General features: G+C 42.2%; 1 protein-coding gene across 1 annotated transcript in view; it reads right to left on the reverse strand.

Annotated features, from left to right (window-relative positions):
• The window catches only part of cacna1db (calcium channel, voltage-dependent, L type, alpha 1D subunit, b), a 760,213-nt gene that overhangs the window by 29,030 nt on the left and 708,923 nt on the right, over positions 1 to 22,260 (reverse strand). Inside the window, exons 40-41 of the mRNA XM_070894765.1 lie at positions 5,425 to 5,541; positions 2,419 to 2,786 (exon numbers count right to left, since the gene is read on the reverse strand). Coding sequence (XP_070750866.1) covers positions 2,419 to 2,786; positions 5,425 to 5,541 — 485 coding nt within the window. The remainder of the gene's footprint in view (positions 1 to 2,418; positions 2,787 to 5,424; positions 5,542 to 22,260) is intronic.

Below are 22,260 nucleotides of genomic sequence, written 5' to 3' on the forward strand. Positions count from 1 at the left end.
TGTGGAGACACCTGTTCTCCGTGCTATTATTATTTTGCTTATGCTTTCTGCTTCTGTGCACTATTTTATTTGTAAATAGTTTAGTCTATATAAAGTGGTCTAGTGGTGTGATATTATCCACCATACAAGATGATACAAGCTGTAGTGAGCAATGTACACATTCTCTAATAAGCAATTCACCAGGATCAGAGCTAACCGTTAGATCTGGATTACACTAACCTAATTACAGTTGCGAATAAGTCTTCAGCCACCATGCTTCCTAAACCTTCCACCTACCTACCTCTCTTCCCACCTCCAAACATATCTTTTGATGTTGCCTGTGGTCACTTTCTGTAATCTTTTCTCCTAATTCCCTGCTTAGTGTTCAATGTCTCCTTTGCAAAGATTGTTTTTATTTGTTCTTGGGATGGGGTTGATCCCAGAAAGGCTGACATTTATTGCCCATCCTTAATTGTCCTGAGAAAGTGGTGGTGGGCCTTCCTTTGAACTGCTTGTGGTGTTAGTGGTCCCACATGGTATTAGGTCGGGAATTCCAGGATTCTGAAGTAACACTTATGAAGGAATGGTCATGCATGTCCAATCAGGAGAGAAATACGTCACTCTTGTTCTTCTTGGTAATAGGTCGCAGGGGAAGGAGTTATTATCGAACTAACCTTAGTGAGTTGCTGCATTGTCCTCTAGATCATATATATTGCAACCATGGTGCATCAGTGGTGGAGCACATGGATACTGAATCCACTGCTGGAGGACCAATTGCGCAAACTGCTGTATCATGAATGGTGTTCAGCTTCTTGGGTGTTGTTGCAGCTGCACCCATCCAGAGGAATGGTGAGCATTGCATCACACTCCTGACTTGAGCTTTGTAGCTGGTTGAGAGCTTTGAGGGGTCAGTAGGTGTATCATTGCAGAGTATGCAGCCTCTGTCCTGCTCTTGTGGTCCAGTTCCACTTGTGGTCAATTGATGGTGGGGGACTCACTGATGGTGGTGCTATTGACAGTCAAGGGGTGTGGCTGAGCTTTGTCTTGTTCAAGATGGTCATTACCTGGCAGCTATGTGGTATGCATCTTATCTACCAGTTGCCAGCCCAAACTGTTGTAAGCTGGCTATTATCAGAGGGATTGTGAATGGAGCTCAATAGCGGCATTCATGACCAAGATGGAGGGAAGGGCATTAATGAAGCCGTTGAAGATGGTTGGGCCAAGGACACTTCCTTAAGGAACTCCTGCAGTGATGTCCTGGGTCTATGATCTTCAACGATCACAACAGTCTTCCTTTGTGTTTGGATTGACAGCCATTGGAGGATTTTCCCTTTGACCCCCAACGATTTCAGTTTTACTATACTAGTGCCACACTAGTGCCCTGGAAAGTTTTGCTATACGGTATTACAGATGTTACAAAAGCACAAGTTGTTGTTTTTAACAATGTGCAAATACTTATTTCACTATTTGCTCCAGTCAGGACAGGAGATGTTAACCACCTGCAAATAATATATTGGTTCTACCTCAAAAAGATGTACATTCTGAATATGTCAATTTAGGGCTAAAGTACAAGTAGATATCAAATGAAAGGAACTATCACTCTCCTCCTTCCGTATTATTGAATGCACCTTTCAAGGTGTTACTTGTAAAAATACACTTTGGAAAAATTGTTCAATGAAAACAATCAATACTTTGAAAATAACCAGTGTAAATGAGGCACCAAGAAATGCAAAATAGCATTTGCACAGGAGAAAGCTGACTGAAATTCTGGCCTTAAAGTTTTGTCATCAATACAATTCATACAATAGTATATTCTGATTGAAAAGTTGGTGCAGTATTATTATTGGTACTAGATATCTGGAGTACTCTGCAGATACATTTACTAAACAAATAAGGTTGAAGGTAGTTTCTATTTCAACTTATTCTTACGGTAAAACATTAGGAAATCTGCTAAAACTAAATTCCATTTGAGATCAATCTTTTTCCTGATATATTTAAATTTTTCTTCAGTTGGTTTCACTGCAATAATCTTTTAAATTTCCCATGTCAATGCATAGCAAAACTGAACTCTGACACTCGTTAGATTCATTATCAGCCTGATTAGTTCAGCATAATCAAGTAGAGAAGCGGCGTGTTCATTATTTGGAATTGATATCTTTACAACTTTTCACTTATCATGAAACAAATTTCCTCAACAAAAAAGACATGTTTTTTTGTTCATTATGTCATATACTTGAAACATTCCTGGCGTGTTTATTTAGAACAGAGAAGGAATTTAAACTGTTCCTATTTCATTCTTTATTTCATTTTAGCACCTGCCTTTAATTTAAATGCACAACATTAGCTGTCCCTGCACATTGTAGCAGTGAACTAGTTTTAATTTTTTTTTTTTAAAGTAATTTATTTTGTTACTGAAAAAAAGTAATTGAAAATTCTTACCTTCTGCTGCTTGACTTTCTTGGTTTTTCAATGCACAATGTGTGGGAGTTGCAATTTTTTCCAGTGGCTTGCTCATGACTTAAGGAGCCAGGGTACTTTCCATTTGCGATTTTGGACACATTGGCATTATTGAGATTGGCATTAGTGGAATTTGGTGATACCTTTCCTGAAAAACTGTGGTTATGCTGGTTGTGAGATATAGAATTCTCAAGGTTGGAGGAAGAAGGGGATTTGTCAGAGTCAGCTATTGGTGGGGTTGAGGACCGTTTAACCTGCAGGGGTCGCTGTGTGGCATTTGTTTGCTGGATGCAATTCTTTTCTTCTCCAGACACATGGTTAACATGGTTGCCAAAAAGGCCACCACTTCTCTGCAAAATTGCAAAAGAAAAATAATCAAAATTAAGTTCCATTAAGAATTCTCAAAATCCATCTTTAATCTGTGGTAATCCATCATTTATGTAACAAGAGCATAAAATAAAACAAAGAAAATCAGGATTTTAACAAAGATATTGGGCCTGAGATTGCAGACGCCCTGGTCCACTGCGACCCAGGGCGGGACTTTCGGCCTCCAGACACTGTGCTTAATCCTGGAGTTAGGGTCTCAGGGTCACTTACATGAGGGCACATCTGTGCCACTAGTGTGTGTTACTGAGGCTTCTGCCCTGGTTGGGGATGGGGAGGTCAGGAATTTCAAAGTGGCACCTTGCTGTTTCAGCCAGAGATTACACACATTCAAAGTTGCCATGTCGATGCAGTGATGGATCCCACTTCAGCTAGGAACCAGTCCTGGCATGCAAGCACACCTTGCGTCATGCAGTGTACTCAGCGTCGGGGGCCACTGGAGACAGAACCGATGAATTTTTTGATTGAAAACTTCATCACATCAGTCCCTTGTCTTCTGGGGAAAGGGTGGATGCAAGAAGCATCTAGAATATGGCTGCAAACAAAAAGGGCTAGAAATGTGACGGAAGCAGGTTCTGCCTCAAATTCCATCCAAATGATGCTGCTCCTGCAACCCCCACCAGCCCCAGAAATTTCTGGCATGGTGTTCGAATTGAGTCTCATTATTAGCAGTAGGTCGGTTAATGAAAGTTATTTTTGCAGTAATACAGGTAAGTATCCTCTTGGTCCTTGATGCTAATGCAAAGGAAATCAATAAGGTAAATACAAAAATTACAGTAACAGACATGTACTGCTATGAAAGGAATGAATAACTCACAAGCGGTGCAAGCTTGAATGAATGTGTGTGGATTCCTTTCGCATGCAGAATGATGCTTACTCAAAACGTAATTGTGTGGCATAAAATATATTTAATTAAACGTAATTTTGCTTTCTTATTTGTTGCAGACTTTTAATGGAAATAATTATAAATGCAGATGCCAACTGAAAACTTGCCGTAACTTTATTTGATCTAACTGTGTCACACTATTATGAAAGTATAAATAATGGCTTCATTGTGCATCATAATATTATGATGCCATGCATCCTGGATCCCAGTGGTGTTGACACAGTCAAAGCCAGATATTAGTAATCTTTGCTGTGTCAGTTTACATTTTATTTCCATCACCTCAGTCTAGCTGCACTAATTCGCTCTTGTCTTTTAAATTAGCTTGTCGGATTCTAGAGCAGTGAGTTTTAGGATATTCTCATTCTTTATCTTTATACGTTTATGAAGATCCCCTTAATTGTAAATGTTTGTTAAACCAAATGGCCTAATAAGTTGAGCAATGGAGAAAATTGTTTAGATCAGTATTTTTCACTGATTTTGACATACAGTTTTTCCAAACTGAATACTGAAAGGCTATTTTATAATTTGCCATGGCACTTAAAATGTCCCTGCCACTTGGATGCTAGTTTGCATTAGATCAGTGAACCTAATTGGTAAGGATTGATCACTTTTGTATAAGTTATGTTAGAAAGCAACACTGAGGTTAATCAAAAAAAGTGGGATGGTTGAGCTAAATGACCTTTTATTTCTAAAATGTCCTGTGTTAGAAATAATAGAACTATTAAATCAATTCCTGATTTAATATACAAGTTATTTATCACTGTTCCAGGATACCCACAGCAAGGGATGCTTAGCAATTAGTCATTTCAGCTTTCACTAAGTAACCTGAGTAAACCATATCGGGCTAGAAATTCTTCTTGGGTAGTATCGCAAAATGTGCGGTATCACATTTGCCGCTGGTTATGTGCCCTGCCTGATATTTAGTACCATTGACTTCAATGGCGTATAACGGGTGGCCAATGACATACCACCCAGAGGAATTGCTCCCTCATTGAGTAATGTTGACTGAGTTTTGTTAGCCAGGATATACTGACTGCACTCAATTTGGATTTCTGTCTTTCTCTGGTACTCAAAGCAGCATAGTGCATGCGCAGGCATGTATGTTGTGCATCATACATTGTGTACATGTCAGTGCATGCACACTGGTATGGAGTTTCAGTTTCAATGGATGCCAGACCACCCACTGTATGTAGTCAGAAGTATGATACCTACTTACCAGTATGCCAAGAACCAACATGTAGTGTAAGACTTACACCAGCATGTTATGATAAATGGTGGCTGCAATATGCATCATGGTCTTGTGATGTAATTATATCATTGCATACATTGGCTTTAAGGGCATTGTCAGTTCTCGGTGTTACTGTACTACACCACGGCCAGCCCACCACTTAAGATGAGACTCAGTGTTGTTAATGTGGTCAGAGCCACCAGGAGCACAAGTGCAATATGAAAATCCTCAAATAAATGAATAAAAGGAACTAGTTTCAAGCCAACTGATTTTTTGATTTATGTAGTTGTAAGTAAGTTAAGATAATCCAAGAGTTTTACTCTTCTACCAGGAGAATTTCCGTGTTCAGATGTTTCCTTCGTAGAAAAGTTGGTTCAAGTATTCATTCAGATTAAATACTCTGAGTCACCATAAGTCATTAGGTGATTCGTGTAACTGAATGTTACTTTGGGGATAGATAATAGGAGTTACTAAAGGGGTGTTAACTTACTCTGTATATATCCTCATCCTCTTCTTGAGTCCCCTCTATAATATCCTCTTCCTGTAGATCACATGAAATTGCTCTACGAATCTCTGGTCCAATGTCATGTAGAGTTCTAAGCCCAGCCTATAAAATAAAATACGTTATCTAGAAATGTCACTTCATATTGATATCCCATATACTCTTCTGGTGACATGCATTATTGTTTCACTGAGAAAGTGGACAGGTGGACACTTCCAGGCCTGTGCTGATATTATTTTTCAGCCAACCAGAGAAGGTACATGTGAGTGGTGTGGGTTCAGTTCCCTCTCCCTTCCCTCAGGAAAACATCCTGTACCTCCTCCTGACGGCTCAGTTCAAATGGGAAACTGTAGGCTTAATCTGACATCCTTTCACTTTGTGGCAAAACTTGTTGAAGCACTCGGTTACTACATCAAGGGTGTCCAACCATTGGAGCAGAAGGTTGGATCCACATGCCACAACCCGTGAATGAGCTGTATATGATTACACAAAATGCAAGCATCCCATACACAAAAAAATCCAAGTCCTCCATATACAAAACCTGAAATTTCCCATGCAAAAATTGGCTGTAGTTTTTTTTTTAAATGGGCAAAACTGCTAATTCTCTACCAACAGTGTGCCAGTCAGTGAGAAAGGAACAGCACTATATAGTTGTCAACTACAATTAGGAGCCAGGTAAGCAGTGATATAGCACTGGAAAGGCAAAACCAGTGCACTACTCACTAATTTCTGTAGATTTGGGCATTACTGAATTATAAAAATCAGTTTGACAGGCCAAAAGCTGTAAGCCCTTCTGAGTTAGAGAAGGCACATAATTTAAGGGACTGATGGCCAGCTCCCCACCGCCCCCCACCATTCCCCAGAAGCCCTTGCTATACCAGACATGAGACAAGCTTAAAGCAGGCAAACCAGTCAGCCACCACAATCTTTGATGTGGCTGATGTACAAGGCACAGCCAAGGAAGGTCTTGGGCCAGCAAACTGAGAGTAAGCTGTTAGTGAAACCCTGGATTCCATCCTCAAAGGAATCACTTGGAAGGAGTAATAAGTAAGGTGCGGTACACCTCAAACAAAGCACATTCACTAATGGGGAGACTGTGGCAAAATACATTGACATTATTCAATAAACTTTATGCACTTTATCTGTAAATTCTGCTGACAATGTTGTTATGCTTTACCTCACTTTCTGTGTTATCAGACTACATCCAGTCCTAGATGAGCCAAAATTTCCTCCAATTAAACATTGGGAAGACTGAAGCCATCGTCTTCGGCGCCTGCCACAAACTCCGTTCCCTAGCCAACGATTCCATCCTACTCCGTGGCTGTTGTCTCAGCCTGAACCTACATTGGACCTTGGGCCTCATTAATATTATTTGGGTGATTGTTGCCTCCACAGACAACTCGCCCATTTTAAGATGAATATTGGGTCATTTACCTCGCCAGGAGGTCGAGCAGGAAGGTGGTGGTGGGGGGAGAAATCGATCTGGAGGGCTATGGAGTTGGGGAAGCACTCCAGCTCATCCTGGCTCCACAGTAACAATTTTTCAATTTATTTTTTTTTAAACTTACTAGCCGCTGAAGAATTCTGAAGGTTCGGTTCCAGTTTCATTCATAATGCAATTTCCTCTTATTTACATGTGTAAGGGAGCCCAATGTCTGTTTTATGTGGCTGTCAAAGACACCTGAACAATGTACCGATCTAATATCAGGTCGGACGTTTTGCAGACATACTCTGGGCACGAGGCATTGGTTCTGAAATTGGCCCTTGATGCCCCCATTGTGTAAAACAGGCAAAATGAAGTCCAATTTCTACCTTAAAGAGTGAAACATAGAAACATAGAAAATAGGTGCAGGAGTAGGCCATTCGGCCCTTCTAGCCTGCACCGCCATTCAATGAGTTCATGGTAGAGAAACACTTCTTTATGGTTGAAGGTGGTAAATAGTGTAAAAAGAGATTTTCTGCATTTTTTTTTTCATTTCTCTGGTGCTTGTTATTTTTATTGCCTTATTATAGAAATTTCAGCACAGAGCATGGACTGTCCTGGCACCAGTTACACATCAGAGATATCTACTTTAGTTCCATTTCAGTGCTGTTTCCCTGTACTCCAATTTTCTTCTTCAACTGTTTTCCTAATTCCTCCTTAAATGTGATTGAATCAGCTTCAGTAGTCACTTGTGCTAATGTATTCCAGATTCTAATACAATTCTCGAGTTTGGTGGGGGGGGGCGGTAAATTGTATTCCTCTGTGCCTATTTTTCAGATGCAGATGAGAGGCAAAAAGCATTACTTTGCTGGTGTTGCCGTCCGCGTCTGAAATACATCCGACACCATATTGGGTCAGGTAATATTCAGATGTCCCTGGAAGCTGCCTCAAACACACACTGTGCTCCTTCCTCTCCCATAAGTTCTTTCGCAAGTGCTGGGCATGCTTCGCCTAGACTTTTAGGTTCTTCAGCGGCTTCAGTCGTTAAAGGGACCTCTAGAGGCTGCCACCTAAAACGCAAGTACTTTATTTTAAATTTACTTTAATGTGGAGCTGGGGAAGAGCAGACATACTCCAGCCGGCTCTACTGTACTATGGTGGGCTGCTGGCACACCATGATAGCGCCCTACCCATTCCCTTTCCCCTCAGCATTTACCGGAGGGTTGCGACTGGCGAGGCAGATGGCCCAAATTGGTCCTCTTCAACCCAACGAGCTCCCTCTGGACGCCTGATTGGTGTCCGCAACTTGCTGGAAAAACGCTGATGAGGCCGGGCCTTGGGCCTGTGGCTTATGACGTGTGCTTCCAGCGTGCATTGCATTACGCACCTGAAAACGGGCCACAGGGAGGAAAAATTACACTGCATCTGCCCATTTTTTTGGCTGAACAACGGGTGGCAAAAATCAACAAGTTCCTGGTGCATTTGGCAGATGCGCCACCAGCTGAAATTGTGACTTGTGCTGGGATGCAGATGTTGGGGAGGGGTGGGATTTCATGGTCAGTGATTTTAAAGTGCAGATTCAGTACCTTAAAGCTGTACCTGCACTTCCTTGTCTGAGGGAAGCGCTTCTCTTGTTTATGTATTGCTGGAAATGAGATAAAATTCCAACAATTCCCAGGGGGAAGAGAGGGCAGCATCCTTTAGCGCGAGAGCCCTGGAAGTAATGTAAGGGAGATCCTAGAAAGGATGTATCTCTTTTTCGGGCATCCTATTCGGCAAGCTGCCGTGAAGGCAGTCTAGAGAGAAGTGGCTGAGTAGGTCATTACAGTTTCTGCGATTAATAGATCATCCTCCCAAATGTGTAAGAAATTCAGCACCGTCAAGAAGTTTGTCGAGGTGAGTGTGTACTTAGCTCTTTGCACTACAGACTTTCCCCTCCATCAGCTGCATTCTTATCTTTATACATCCCATTTATTCACTTTACTCTAAGCACAAGGCATCCCATATTCATGCAACACATTCTTCACCTACCCAGGAGCCCTTACATTGATGGCGAAGACTCCCCAGCATTCATTTGTATTCTGGCTATGCTTGTATTCTTGTTCAGGGAGACACAGTTGGCCAATTGCCTAACTCTGGCAAACCTCAGGAAACAGTCAGCATTTCATTCATATCTTATAATTGCAGGTCTAGGAATCCCAGAAAAGGGAGAGGCTGAAAACTGTGTCTTCCCAAACCTCCAGATGTTGACACATTTCAAAGATCTCACTGGACACATTGAGCCACTGCTCTGTGGTTTCCATTGCAGAGAGGCGATAGGTGATGAATTTTAATCCGCAGGCTCGTACCCATTCTGCTTACTTTCTCTTCCAATGGGACTGTTTCATTCCCTATGTAGTTTGTCAATAGGCAAATAGTTATATTGGGCACTGCTGAAAATGTGCTTCAAGAACTGTCTTGTAGATCCCTACAAGTGATGATTTTTCTTTGTACTGCCATAGAGTTGCCTGGGAAGCAGCAGCTTACAGGGCCAGAGACAGCAAGCACATCCACTTTTCTCCACACTGTATCACCTACTCCACCCACCACTCCAGAAGTAGATAATGGCTCAGGTTTTGCTGGAGTGAGGCTTTCCACAGTTTCTGCCATTAGACTTTTTCTTACACACTTACGGTTTAAAAAACTTTTGAGTGGCAAGTTGCTGGAATTGCGAGCTGAAAACGTTGTAGCGAGAGAAACAGGCTATCTGGGACCCAAGTGAACAGGACAACCAACTATGTATCTCCTTAATTAATCAGATCGAAGGATTGAGATTTAAACAGGAATGATGGAAAAGAGGGGGTAAATTCAATGTCAAATCAGGTACAGAAAGAGAAATAATGAGAGGGAAAGAAAGATTGGATTAAGAGAGAGAGAAAAAAGACAGAAAGGAAAAATAAAAAGTTATATTTATTTTTAAGTTGCCATTTAAAAAATCTGCAATAACAATTAATACCTGAAGGAATGAGATTCCACGGTTGTAATAGGTAATTTTCAGTGCCAGAGAGATTGATTGGCAGTAATTCATAATTATCACATTGTTAAAAGCATACTTGTGCTTGTAATAACAACACTTAACTTTCTGTGGCGAGTTTAGTTCACATCTACCGCACAAATGCAACGACGTCAAGACATTGGTCAATGGTCAATGGTGAAGCAGACAGCAAGGTGCAGTTTTTGCCAAGCTAATGATGGAGCGACACAACTTGGACAGCATATTTTAGATATTGCTATTTAACCACACATCTGCTCCTCGCCTGAAGTTTCTGAACCATTTACGCATAAATAACAGTGAGCGCCATTAGCCTCACCATAATTTTGACAGAAAAATCTGGCCTACTGAGTTAGAGTGGGGATTACAGAATGAAAGCATACAGAATGACTGAAGAGGAGCAATTGCAGAAGGCATCAGAGACACAGCCTGAAGTAGACTGGAGAGCCAGCTCCAGGAAGCTTTCAAATTCTGAGTTCATGGATTGTTGCCATCCAGGATCTGCCTCTGAAAGAAGGTTGTTTTAAGAGCAGCATTAATTCATTGAGTCTCTTATGTTTCAAGGTTCCTGGTTTAAGCTACATTTTTAATATGAAGTCTTGAGCTGATAAGTGACAGGTTATGTTCGCGCCACGCAAGTGTCAGGCAATGACCATCTCCAACAAGAGAAAGTGTAACCACCTCCCCATGACATTCAATGGCATTACCATCGCCGAATCCACATCCATCAACATCCTTGGGGTCGCCATTGACCAGAAACTCAATTGGACTAGCCACATAAATGCTGTGGCTACTAGAGCAGATCAGAGGCTGGGTATTCTATGGCAAATGGCATACCTTCTGACTCACCAAAAGTCTCTCTGCCACCTACAAGGCACAAGTCAGAAGTATAATGGAACATTCTCTACTTGCCTGGATAGGTGCAGCTACAATCATGCTCGTCCCCATGCAGGACAAAGCAGGCTACTTGATCAGCAGCCCATCGATCACCTTAAACATCCACTCCCTCAAGTACCGGTGCATTATGGCTGCAGTGTGTACTATCTACAGGATGCACTGCAGCAACTTGCCAAGGCTTTTCGACAACACCTCCCAAGCCTGCGACATCCACCACCTAGAAGGACAAAGGCAGCAAGTGCATGGGAATACCATCGCTGCACTGTCGGAGGTGCCGTCATTTGGATGAGACGTTAAGCCGAGGGCCCGTCTTCCCATTCAAGTGGACATAAAATATCCCATGGCACTATGTCGAAGAATAGCTGGGGATTTCTCCTCATTCTCCTGGCCAATATTTATCCCTCAACAAACATCACTAAAAACAAATTAACTGGTCATTATCACATTGTTGTTTGTTGGACTTTGCTGTGTGCAAAATAGCTGCACATTTCCTACATTACAATAGTGAATACACTTCACAAAGTACTTAATTGGCTGTAACACGCTTTGGGACATCCTGAGGTCATGAAAAGAGTTATATAAATCAAAGTTTTTTCTTTCTCCTACATTACAACAGTGATCAAAGTTCAAAAAGTTCATCCTTGTTCATAAAGCACTTTGGGATGTCCGTTGGCCATGAAAAGCGGTCGTGAAAACCGTGCAAGTTTTTCTTTTACCTCCAAGTTCTACTCCAAGTCACACACAATTCTGACTTGGACATATATCGCCGTTGATTCATCGTCGCTGGGTCAAAATCATGGAACTCCCTACCAAACCGCATTGTGGGAGGACCTTCACCACATGGACTGCAGTGGTTCAAGAAGGAGACTCACCACAGCCTTCTCAAGGGCAATTAAGGCCTTGCTAGCGACGACCACATCCCGAGAATGAATTAAAAAATAGTCAAAAGTCTAAAATTTTAAATCATAAAATGCCAGCACCATTTTTTAAACAGAAGATAAGTATGGAGCGATTTGAACAACAGGGAGCCAGTTGTATCATTCGATTCTCTTGAAAATAATTTACCAATCATTGAAACTGTTTATCAGGTCAAGCCAAATAGATAAGCTATTTACACATTCAGACAATTTCAGCATGTGTTCACACAGGGTATGTTGAAATCTCTGGTTGGCCTGCAAGCACTAAGTGGGGTGGGGCACAGGATGTTCCACAGAAGTCCATGCTTGGGAGGCTGGTGCCAGTTTAAATAGCATCCCTACTGACCAATCGCTGGACAAGGGAGGGGTCAGATGAGCCCTGTCGTCCTGGGGCACAGAGGATGTGTACAAGAAATACATGGGCTAGATCAGTCCAGTTAGGGAAGGGAGCTCTGTTTAGCGAGGGAAAACTGACTCACCTTAAGCTCAGAGCTAGTTAGAACTAGGCGGCTGACCAGAAAAAGTCAGGTTAGCCCACTAACATGGAAGTGTGGCGTGATTTATTATTTTTCTTATTCACAAGGAGCAGTGTGAGTTAAGTGAAGTAAATTAATTTTGATTTTAACTGTCACTCTGCACATTCATTTGCTGCCTGTAAAATAAAATTACGTTTATCTGGCCTCGTCTCAGTAATGTGATTTCAGTCCATCTACTGAAAGATTGGAGAAGTACATGTGAAGGCACATGTAAAAAAACACAAAAGTATAAATTCATCGATTCCCATGAAGGAGGCCATAATACGCTCCCGAACCAGGAGGCCTGAGGCCGGTCTTGAATTAGGCTTCGGCCTCATTAATATTAATTGGGTGAACTGCTGGTGTCTCTTGCCCTTCTACAGGCAGCTTGCCCATTTGAAGAAATTCATTTCGGGCCACTTGCCTCTCCAGCAGTGGCCTGAAGGTAAGTCCCGCGAGGAGGGGATGTGGAACGACAATGAGGATGGGGAGGATCGGCATACTGTGGAGTCGGGGGATCTGGTCCTCCTGGCACCACAGCAATGAATTCTTAGTATTTAAAAAAAGAATCACTTCTTTTGGTGGCAGTAGATCAGCGACCACTTAAGAATCCCGAGACCAAATACCAGCGAGTCAGCCAAAATCCGATGTTAGGCGTCCACCAGGGACTCCTGAAAAATTGCTCGACCCAGCATTAGGTCAGACATCTTTCGGGGCATCCATTAGTCCTCGAAATTGATCCTCGTTGTGTCCAATTTATGCCTATAAAATGGGTGCACCAAGGTCCAATTTCACAATATCCAGTTCGGATCACAAGGGCATTCTGTTATTACATCTCCGGGTTGTGCTATTGTATAATTAGATATTGGGTGGTACAGGCACACTACAATGCACAAGAGACTTGACCAGTGCCACGGAATCGGAGAGAATATCTAAACACCCCAAATTTGTAAGAGAACTCTGAAAGAGTGTGCAAAGAATACGGCAGAGTATGATGGTTAGTATGGAGCAGTCTACCACCTGCATCTATGCAGTCATTTTTGACTACATGACAAAATTGCAGTCTACTCATAGTGTATGGCACCTCTTGCGGCATTTGCAAAGGAGCTGCATTATATAGAGGTCATAAGTTCAACTGCAGGCTCTATCAGCAACAACATAAATTATATGAAGACCTTAGGCTTCAATCTGCTGTTCATGGTGTTCGCCATGCTGCCATGCTGCAGGATCATCGGTACCGAACATTAATGCAGGGCTTCTGTGAACTTATCAGGCAGCAGCCACCACAGCATCGTAAGTGGTACCTGCAATTGGAAAGATTTCTACTGGCCCTGCCGAAGGCAGCAACCAACCACCTGATCCCTTCTCTCACTATAGAAGCACTTAAGAGGAGTGCTAAATTAGATAAGATGTGACAATCAATATCTAATGTCGCCAAGGGGAAGCACAAGGAAATGAAAAATAGACAACACAAAAAGCACAATAATTTGGGCATAGTTGCAAAGGATATTGGTGTTTTCAGAGGATCGCTACCCTTTTTGTTGAATGATTTAAATCAAAGAACAGCACAGAAGGAGGCCATTGAGTTTGCACCAGCTCTTTTGAAGAGCAATTCAGTTAGTTCCACTGCCCTGATCTTTCCCCATATCCCTGCAATTTTTTTCTCTTTCAAGCATTTATCCAATTCCCCTTTGAAGGCTACTAGTGAATCTGTTTCTATCACCCTATCAGGTAGTGCATTCCAAATCCAAACCACTCATTGCGTTAAAAAAGTTTTTCCTCATGTCGCCTCTGGTTCTTTTGCCAATCACCTTAAATCTGAGTCCTCTGGTTATTGACCCTTCAGCCACTGGAAACAGTTTTTCTTTATTTACTCTATCTTAACCCTTAATAATTTTAAATACCTCTATCAAATCTCCTCTTAGCCTTCTCTACTCTAAGGAGAACAATCTCAGCTTCTCCAATCTATCCATGTAACTGTAATCCCTCATCCCATGAACCATTCTAGTAAATCTCTTCTGTACCCTTCCCAAAGCCTTCAAGTTCTTTCTAAAGTGTGGTGGCTAGAATTAGACACAATTGGCTCATTTTGGCCTGAGTTGCTCCTATTTTTTTGGAGCAACTAGTTTAGAATGGAGCATCTTAGAAATTGCAATTCTCAGCTTTTAGTTTGCTCCAGTTCTAGTGAGTTAGAATAGTTTCATTTTAAAACAAATTTTTTTCCCAGAAGGGGGCGTGTCCAGCCACTTACGCCTGTTTTGCAAGTTTAGGCAGCGAAAACGTACTCCAAACTAACTTAGAATGGAGTAAGTGTAGAGTTTTATACGCTCAGAAAAACCTTGCCTACACTTTGAAATCAGGCGTAGGAAACGAGAGATTGAGTGGGGGGGGGGGGAGGAGGGAAGTTTACAACATTAAAGACTTCACTTTTACAAATAAAGAGCTATCATCAATAATAAATGATAAATAAATCAATAATCCAACCAATAAATCGAACAAAAAAAAATTTGAAAATTAAAAAAATAATAAAAAATCAATAAGTAAAAAATTAAGTTTCTACTCACCTACTGCAGCGCCGGGAGCCCTCCAACAGCGTGCTGGGATGGGGCCCCCCCAGGAGATGCCGGTCACGCGGGCCCGGCCACCGCCCAGGACTTCGGGCGGGGCCCGCCCCCAGCGAGATGCCGGGTGGGCGGGCCCCGCCTCCGATGAGATAAGAGGTGTCAGGCCACTAGGCCCGGGATAGGGGCGACATCTCTTCAGCCAGGGATAGGGTCGTCGCTTGGAGACAGGATGCGCTGGGAGGGCCAGGAGCTACTGCGCACGCGCGCAGCTGCCGGCGCTGTTTTTGATGCAGAGCTGTAGCTCCGCCCCCAGCAGCTCCTGCTGCGCCGCACCGCGCTGGAAACGGGCCTACAAATAGCGGAGAATCGTGAGGTAAGTATTCGCCACAATTTTTGTTCTACAAATTAGGCGGGCCTCTCCGATGTGCGCCGTTCTAGCGGGGGTCCAAGATTTGAGCCCAATACTCCAGCTGGGTCCAAGCTTGTGTTTTATATAGGTTTATCATAACTTCCTGCCTTTTGTACACTGCCACTATTTATAAAGCCCAGGATCCCACATGCTTTATTAACTGCTTTGTTAACCTGTCCTGCCACCTTCAAAGATTTGTGCACAAACACCCCCAGGTCTTCCTCTTCTTGCCTGGCACTGCACCCATAGTGAGTTAGGGACAGTGGGAGCTCACGATATTGTGATGGTGTGGTCAGTTCAGAAATTAACCTTTGTCTGATTTCTTGAGTATGGTATTGCTCAAAGAGTGATTTCCACTGGTCTGGGTAATCTAAAGATATTTCTTGAACCATCTCCTGTCTCTTCTATAAAATTATGCCTCTCTGAACTGTGAAATTATTAAGTATACTGAAGATTACAATAATTTAGTGAGACTTTTTCAGGGCTGTATAGTAGGATGCCCCTGACTGATCCAGATAATAGAACCTTTGTGTGTATGCTCAATTTAGGTCCTAGTGGCAGAATGAGCCTAATTTTATTTTCTTTAGGGCGCTGTGTGTGGTTTGCAGACAGGTGTCAATGATCATGGCGTCAGAGGTGTCCTTGGTCTCCCAGAAACCATCCATTGCGGACTATTGAGCCGTGAAAAATGGTGGTACTGTGGACTGTCATAGGATGAAGGAGTCATGCTGTCTGAGTGCCTGACATCTACCTGCAGGACCAAAAGGGTTAAAGACACTCTGGATGTTTATTGAGTGGAAATCGTGCGTGTTCCATATATATGCTGATGATAAATTGTTATAATCAAATCTCACTGTCATGTATACAGCATTTGGTCAACCTTTGAAAAAAATCTACCAAAATACTTCGACCAACAATGACTAAAACCTATCTCTTCGACCAAGCTTTTGGTCATCTGTCCTAACATCTCCTTATATGGCTCATTTTGATAATGCTCCTGTGATGCGTCTTTGGGCGTTTCTTTAAGTTAAAGGCGCTATATAAATATAAGTTTTTGTTGGTGTTACTTTTCATTCACCATCAACAAGGTGAACAGAGAGGCAGTCTCCATCCTACAATAGACAATTCATGCAGCTTGTCTTAAAAAACATTTAAGTGTAGCTGCTTTGGTGATTTTTCAGTCAGTAGATCAAATTATAAACATGAATCTTAATAACAATACATTAATTTATTAATATTCTACATAAAAAATAATAGGCATTTCTTTAGGATTTATTATTTATTTATTAAACTTGGCACAGGGAAGGTTCATGTTTTCTGTTGTGTCAGCAAACTTACTACAATGTTATCTATTATACATAATGTTTAGAAATATATTAACAATTACAATCTGAAACCAATTGAGATCGGCTAAGCATTTGGACCATTGGGGTCGTTGTTTACAACCGTAATAAAACTGTAGGATTGAAATTGTGCTCATAAAATGTTACATCCTCAAATATAGCCCTCAAATTTAAAAGCTACATGACCTGAAGCTATTCATTGATATTACTTCCCACATAACCCTTGGACTCCCTTCCTTTATCTCTAATGATCTAGTTATCGTAAATATACGTAAATAGCATTACAGTTAATCATTACCAGATCTCCCATAGTATTGGTCACAATCTCAGAGGATACAATATTTTATAACAGGAATGTATGGTTTGTAACATACAATGCATAATTATCATGGATTTACAGTGACTATAGTTAAATTAATAAATCAAATGTGTATTTTAATTGCATGGTATAGTGCAATTTTTACAAGCATTTTGGGGATTGAATTCCACAAATCTACTCTTTTTCTATGAATACAACAATGGCCGTGCTTGATAAGTCTCACATGTTGCTTGAGCTATAGATTTAATTTCTAATCTGATTTTCTTTAGAGAGGACACACAAGAAGATAGTAAACAATATGTAGCAGGTTGGAGATAGATATGAGGGTTCCACACTTACCTATCCAGTCGTAGTGAGAGAATCTCCTGCAATGGCTTCTCTTCTTGAGCCCGCACCGTTACTTCTAGGACCCCCCCCAAGGATCCATCCTTGGCCTCCTCCTAATTTTCATCTACATGCTGCCCCTCGGCAACATCATCCGAAGACATGATGTTAGGTTCTACATGTATGCCAATGACACCCAGCTCTACTTTACCAACACCTCTCTCGACCCATCAACTGCCTTTGAGTTGTTAGACAGCTTGTCCGACATTCAGACCTTGATTTTCCACAATTTCCTCCAATTAAACATTGGGAAGATTGAAGCCGTCATCTTTGGAAAATGTCATAAACTCCGTTCCCTTGCCACTGATTCCAAGATCTCAGGTTGAACAAGACTGTTCACAACCTTAGCGTCCTATTTGACCCTGAGCTGATCTTTGACCCCATATCCTCCATCACCAAGTCCACTCCTGCCTCAGCTTATCTGCTGCTGAAACCCTCATCCATGCTTTTGTTACCTCGAAACCCGCCTATTCCAATAGTCTCCTGGCCAGCCTCCCATCTTCTACCCTGCATAAACTTGAGCCCATCCAAAACTCTGCTGCCTGTATTCTAACTCACACTAAGACGCGCTCACTGATCTACATTGAATCCGGTCCACTAATGCCTCGATTTTAAAATTCTCATTTTAGTGCTCAAATCCCCTCATAACCTCACCCCTCTCCATCCAATCTTACAACCATCCAAGATTTCTGTGTTCCTCCAATTGTAGTCTATTGTGAATCGCCGACTCCCTTTGCCACATCATTGATGGCCATGCCTTCAGCTCTATAGGCCCCAAGCTCTAAAATTATCTCCCTAAAGCTCACTGCCTCTCCACCTGTTTTAAGACCCTCTTTAAAACCTAACTCTTTAACTAAGCTTTTATTCATCCATCTTAATTTTCTTTCTTTGGCTCGGTGTCAATTTTTGTCTAATTACGCTCCTATAAAGCACCATGGGACATTTTCCTACATTAAAGGCACTATATAAATGCAAGTTGCAATTGTTGATGGATTTAGCAGCAGCGAGGAATACGAGTAGCAGCAGTTATGGGACAGTTGTGGGGTATGGTAGAACTGTGGAAGTGTGACCTGGCGCTTGGCAGCTCAAGAGATGGAATGTGGTCTTTTGTTTACTGGACAATAGAAACATAGAAAATAGGTGCAGGAGCAGGCCATTCAGCCCTTCTAGCCTGCACCGCCATTCAATGAGTTCATGGCTGAACATGAAACTTCAGTACCCCCTTCCTGCTTTCTCGCCATAACCCTTGATCCCCCGAGTAGTAAGGACTTCATCTAACTCCCTTTTAATAGAAACACATTGCCATTGTTCTGATGGTAATAGAGGAAGTTCCAGGTTTTGGCAGCAGTGGGAGAGGGCACTGTAGAGTGGGTCTTCACATCTATAGTATCGGATGGAGTGTTGCAGAAGATAGCAGCACTGGATGCTAGGTTAATTGAAATTTTCAAGACTGATATTAATAGATTTTTGTTTGGTAAGGGGATCAAGGGATATGGGGCAAAGTTGGGTAAAGGGAGTGAAGGTACAGATCAGCCATGATCTAATTGAATGGCAGAACAGGCTATGACGGTTGTATGGCCTACATTTATTCTTATGTTCTTGTGGAGAGGTACTGGTGGAGGATTGACGGGGTCCGAGAGTGTGTCAGAACTTGGAGATCAGGGTCTGATAGCACTCACAGGCTTCTGGGATCTGGCAGCTGTAGGAATGATCGTGGTATAGCAGGTTTGGAGAGGGAGGATCCAAATGTGTAGCAGCTTTTGGGGGAGATACCTGCATCTGCCAGTATCTGGGTGTTGAGGTTTAGCAGTATTGTGGTGATGGGGTACGGAGTAGTGGAGTGGCCTTATGTGTGTCAGAAGTGTGGGGGTTGGTTGTTGGTGTGTTCATGTACGATGGAGATGGAATATTAAACTAATATGGCAGGGGGATGGGAATCTCTGCAGGGAGACAGAGGGAAGTAAAATGGGGGCAGATGCAAAAAGTAGAAAGGAGATAAGGAAAAATGGAGGGCAGGGAAATCAAAGGTAAAAATCAAAAAGGGCCACATTACAACATAATTCTAAAAGGACAAAGAATATTTTTTTAAAAGCCTGAAGGTTCTGTGTCTCAAAGCGAGGAGCATTCGGAATAAGGTGGATGAATTAACAGCGCAGATAGCTGTTAACGGATATGATGTAATTGGGATTACAGAGACATGGCTCCAGGGTGACCAAGGCTGGGAACTCAACATCCAGGGGTATTCAATATTCAGGAATGATAGACAGAAAGGAAAAGGAGGTGGGGTAGTGTTGCTGGTTAAGGAGGAGATTAACGCAATAGTAAGGAAGGACATTAGCTTGGATGATCTGGAATCTGTCTGGGTAGAGCTGCGGAACACCAAAGGGCAGAAAATGCTAGTGGGAGTTGTGTACAGACCACCAAACAGTAGTAGTGAGGTTGGGGATGGCATCAAGCAGGAAATTCGGTAAGCGTGCAATAAGGGTACAGCAGTTATCATGAGTGACTTTAATCTACATATAGATTGGGCTAACCAAACTGGTAGCAATACGGTGGAGGAGGATTTCCTGGAGTGTATAAGGGATGGTTTTCTAGACCAATATGTTGAGGAACCAACTAGAGAGCAAGCCATCCTAAACTGGGTGTTGTGCAATGAGAGAGGATTAATTAGCAATCTTGTTGGGCGAGGCCCCTTGGAAAGAGTGACCATAATATGGTAGAATTCTTCATTAAGATGGAGAGTGACACAGTTAATTTAGAGACTAGGGTCCTGAACTTAAAGAAAGGTAACTTCGATGGTATGAGACGTGAATTGGCGAGGATAGACTGGCGAATGATATTTAAAGGGTTGACGGTGGATAGGCAATGGCAGACATTTAAAGATCACATGGATGAACTTCAACAATTGTACATCCCTGTCAGGCGTAAAAATAAAATGGGGCAGGTGGCTCAACCGTGGCTAACAAGGGAAATTAGCGATAGTGTTAAATCCAAGGAAGAGGCATATAAATTGGCGAGAAAAAGCAGCAAACCTGAGGACTGGGAGAAATTTAGAATTCAGCAGAGGACAAAGGGTTTAATTAGGAAAAATAGAGTATGAGAGTAAGCTTGCAGGGAACATAAAAACTGACTGCAAAAGCTTCTATAGATATGTGAAGAGAAAAAGATTAGTGAAGACAAATGTAGGACCCTTGCAGTCAGAATCAGGTGAATTTATAATGGGGAACAAAGAAATGGCAGACCAATTGAACAAATACTTTGGTTCTGTCTTCACTAAGGAAGACACAAATAACCTTCCGGAAATACTAGGGGACTGAAGGTCTAGCGAGAAGGAGGAACTGAAGGAAATCCTTATTAGTCAGGAAACTGTGTTAGGGAAATTGATGGGATTGAAGGCCGATAAATCCCCAGGGCCTGATACTCTGCATCCCAGAGTACTTAAGGAAGTGGCCCTAGAAATAGTGGATGCAATGGTGGTCATTTTCCAACATTCCATAGACTCTGGATCAGTTCCTATGGATTGGATGGTAGCTAATGTAACCCCACTTTTTAAAAAAGGAGGGCGAGAGAAAACAGGGAATTATAGACTGGTTAGCTTGACATCGGTAGTGGGGAAAATGTTGGAATCAATTATTAAAGATGCAATAGCAGCGTATTTGGAAAACAGTGACAGGATTGGTCGAAGTCCACATGGATTTATGAAAGGGAAATCATGTTTGACAAATCTTCTAGAATTTTTTGAGGATGTAACTAGCAGAGTGGACAAGGGAGAACCAGTGGATGTGGTGTATTTGGACTTTCAAAAGGCTTTTGACAAGGTCCCACACAAGAGATTAGTGTGCAAAATTAAAGCACATGGTATTGGGGATAATGTATTGACGTGGATAGAGAACTGGTTGGCAGACAGGAAGCAAAGAGTAGGAATAAACGGGTCCGTTTCAGAATGGCAGACAGTGACTAGTGGGGTACCGCAAGGTTCAGTGCTGGGACCCCAGCTATTTACAATGTACATTAATGATTTAGACGAGGGAATTGAATGTAATATTTCCAAGTTTGCAGATGACACTAAGCTGGGTGGCAGTGTGAGCTGTGAGGAGGATGCTCAGAGGCTGTAGGGTGACTTGGACAGGTTAGGTGAGTGGGCAAATGCATGGCAGATGCAGTATAATGTAGATAAATGTGAGGTTATCCACTTTGGTGCCAAAAACAGGAAGGCAGAATATTATCTGAATGGTGACAGATTAGGAAAAGGGAAGGTGCAACGAGACCAAGGTGTCATGGTACATCAGTCATTGAAAGTTGGCATGCAGATACAGCAGGCAGTGAAGAAGGCAGATGGCATGGTGGCCTTCATAGCGAGAGGATTTGAGTATAGGAGCAGGGAGGTCTTACTGCAGTTGTACGGGACTTTGGTGAGACCACACCTTGAATATTATGTACAATTTTGGTCTCTTAATCTGAGGAAGGACATTCTTGCTATTGAGGGAGTGCAGCAAAGGTTCACCAGACTGATTCCCGGGATGGCAGGACTGACATATGAAGAAAGACTGGATTGACTAGGCTTATATTCACTGGAATTTAGAAGAATGAGAGGGGATCTCATAGAAACATATAAAATTCTGACGGGATTGGACAGGTTAGATACAGGAAAAATGTTCCCGATGTTGGGGAAGTCCAGAGCCAGGGGTCACAGTCTAAAGATAAGGTGTAAGCCATTTAGGGCTGAGATGAGGAGAAACTTCTTCACTCAATGAATTGTGAACCTGTGGAATTCTCTACCACAGAAAGTTGTTGAGGCCAGTTCGTTAGATATATTCAAAAGGGAGTAAGATGTGGCCCTCATGGCTAAAGGGATCAAGGGGTATGGAGAGAAAGCAGGAATGGGGTACTGAAGTTGCATGGTCAGACATGATCATATTGAATGGTGGTGCAGGCTCAAAGGGCTGAATGGCCTACTCCTGCACCTATTCTCTATGTTTCTATGTTTGAAGTGTGTTAACACTGGGGAAGGGATGCTGGGGT

The sequence above is a fragment of the Pristiophorus japonicus genome, chromosome 12 (genome assembly GCF_044704955.1).
Source record: "Pristiophorus japonicus isolate sPriJap1 chromosome 12, sPriJap1.hap1, whole genome shotgun sequence".
Taxonomy (NCBI): Eukaryota; Metazoa; Chordata; class Chondrichthyes; family Pristiophoridae; genus Pristiophorus; species Pristiophorus japonicus.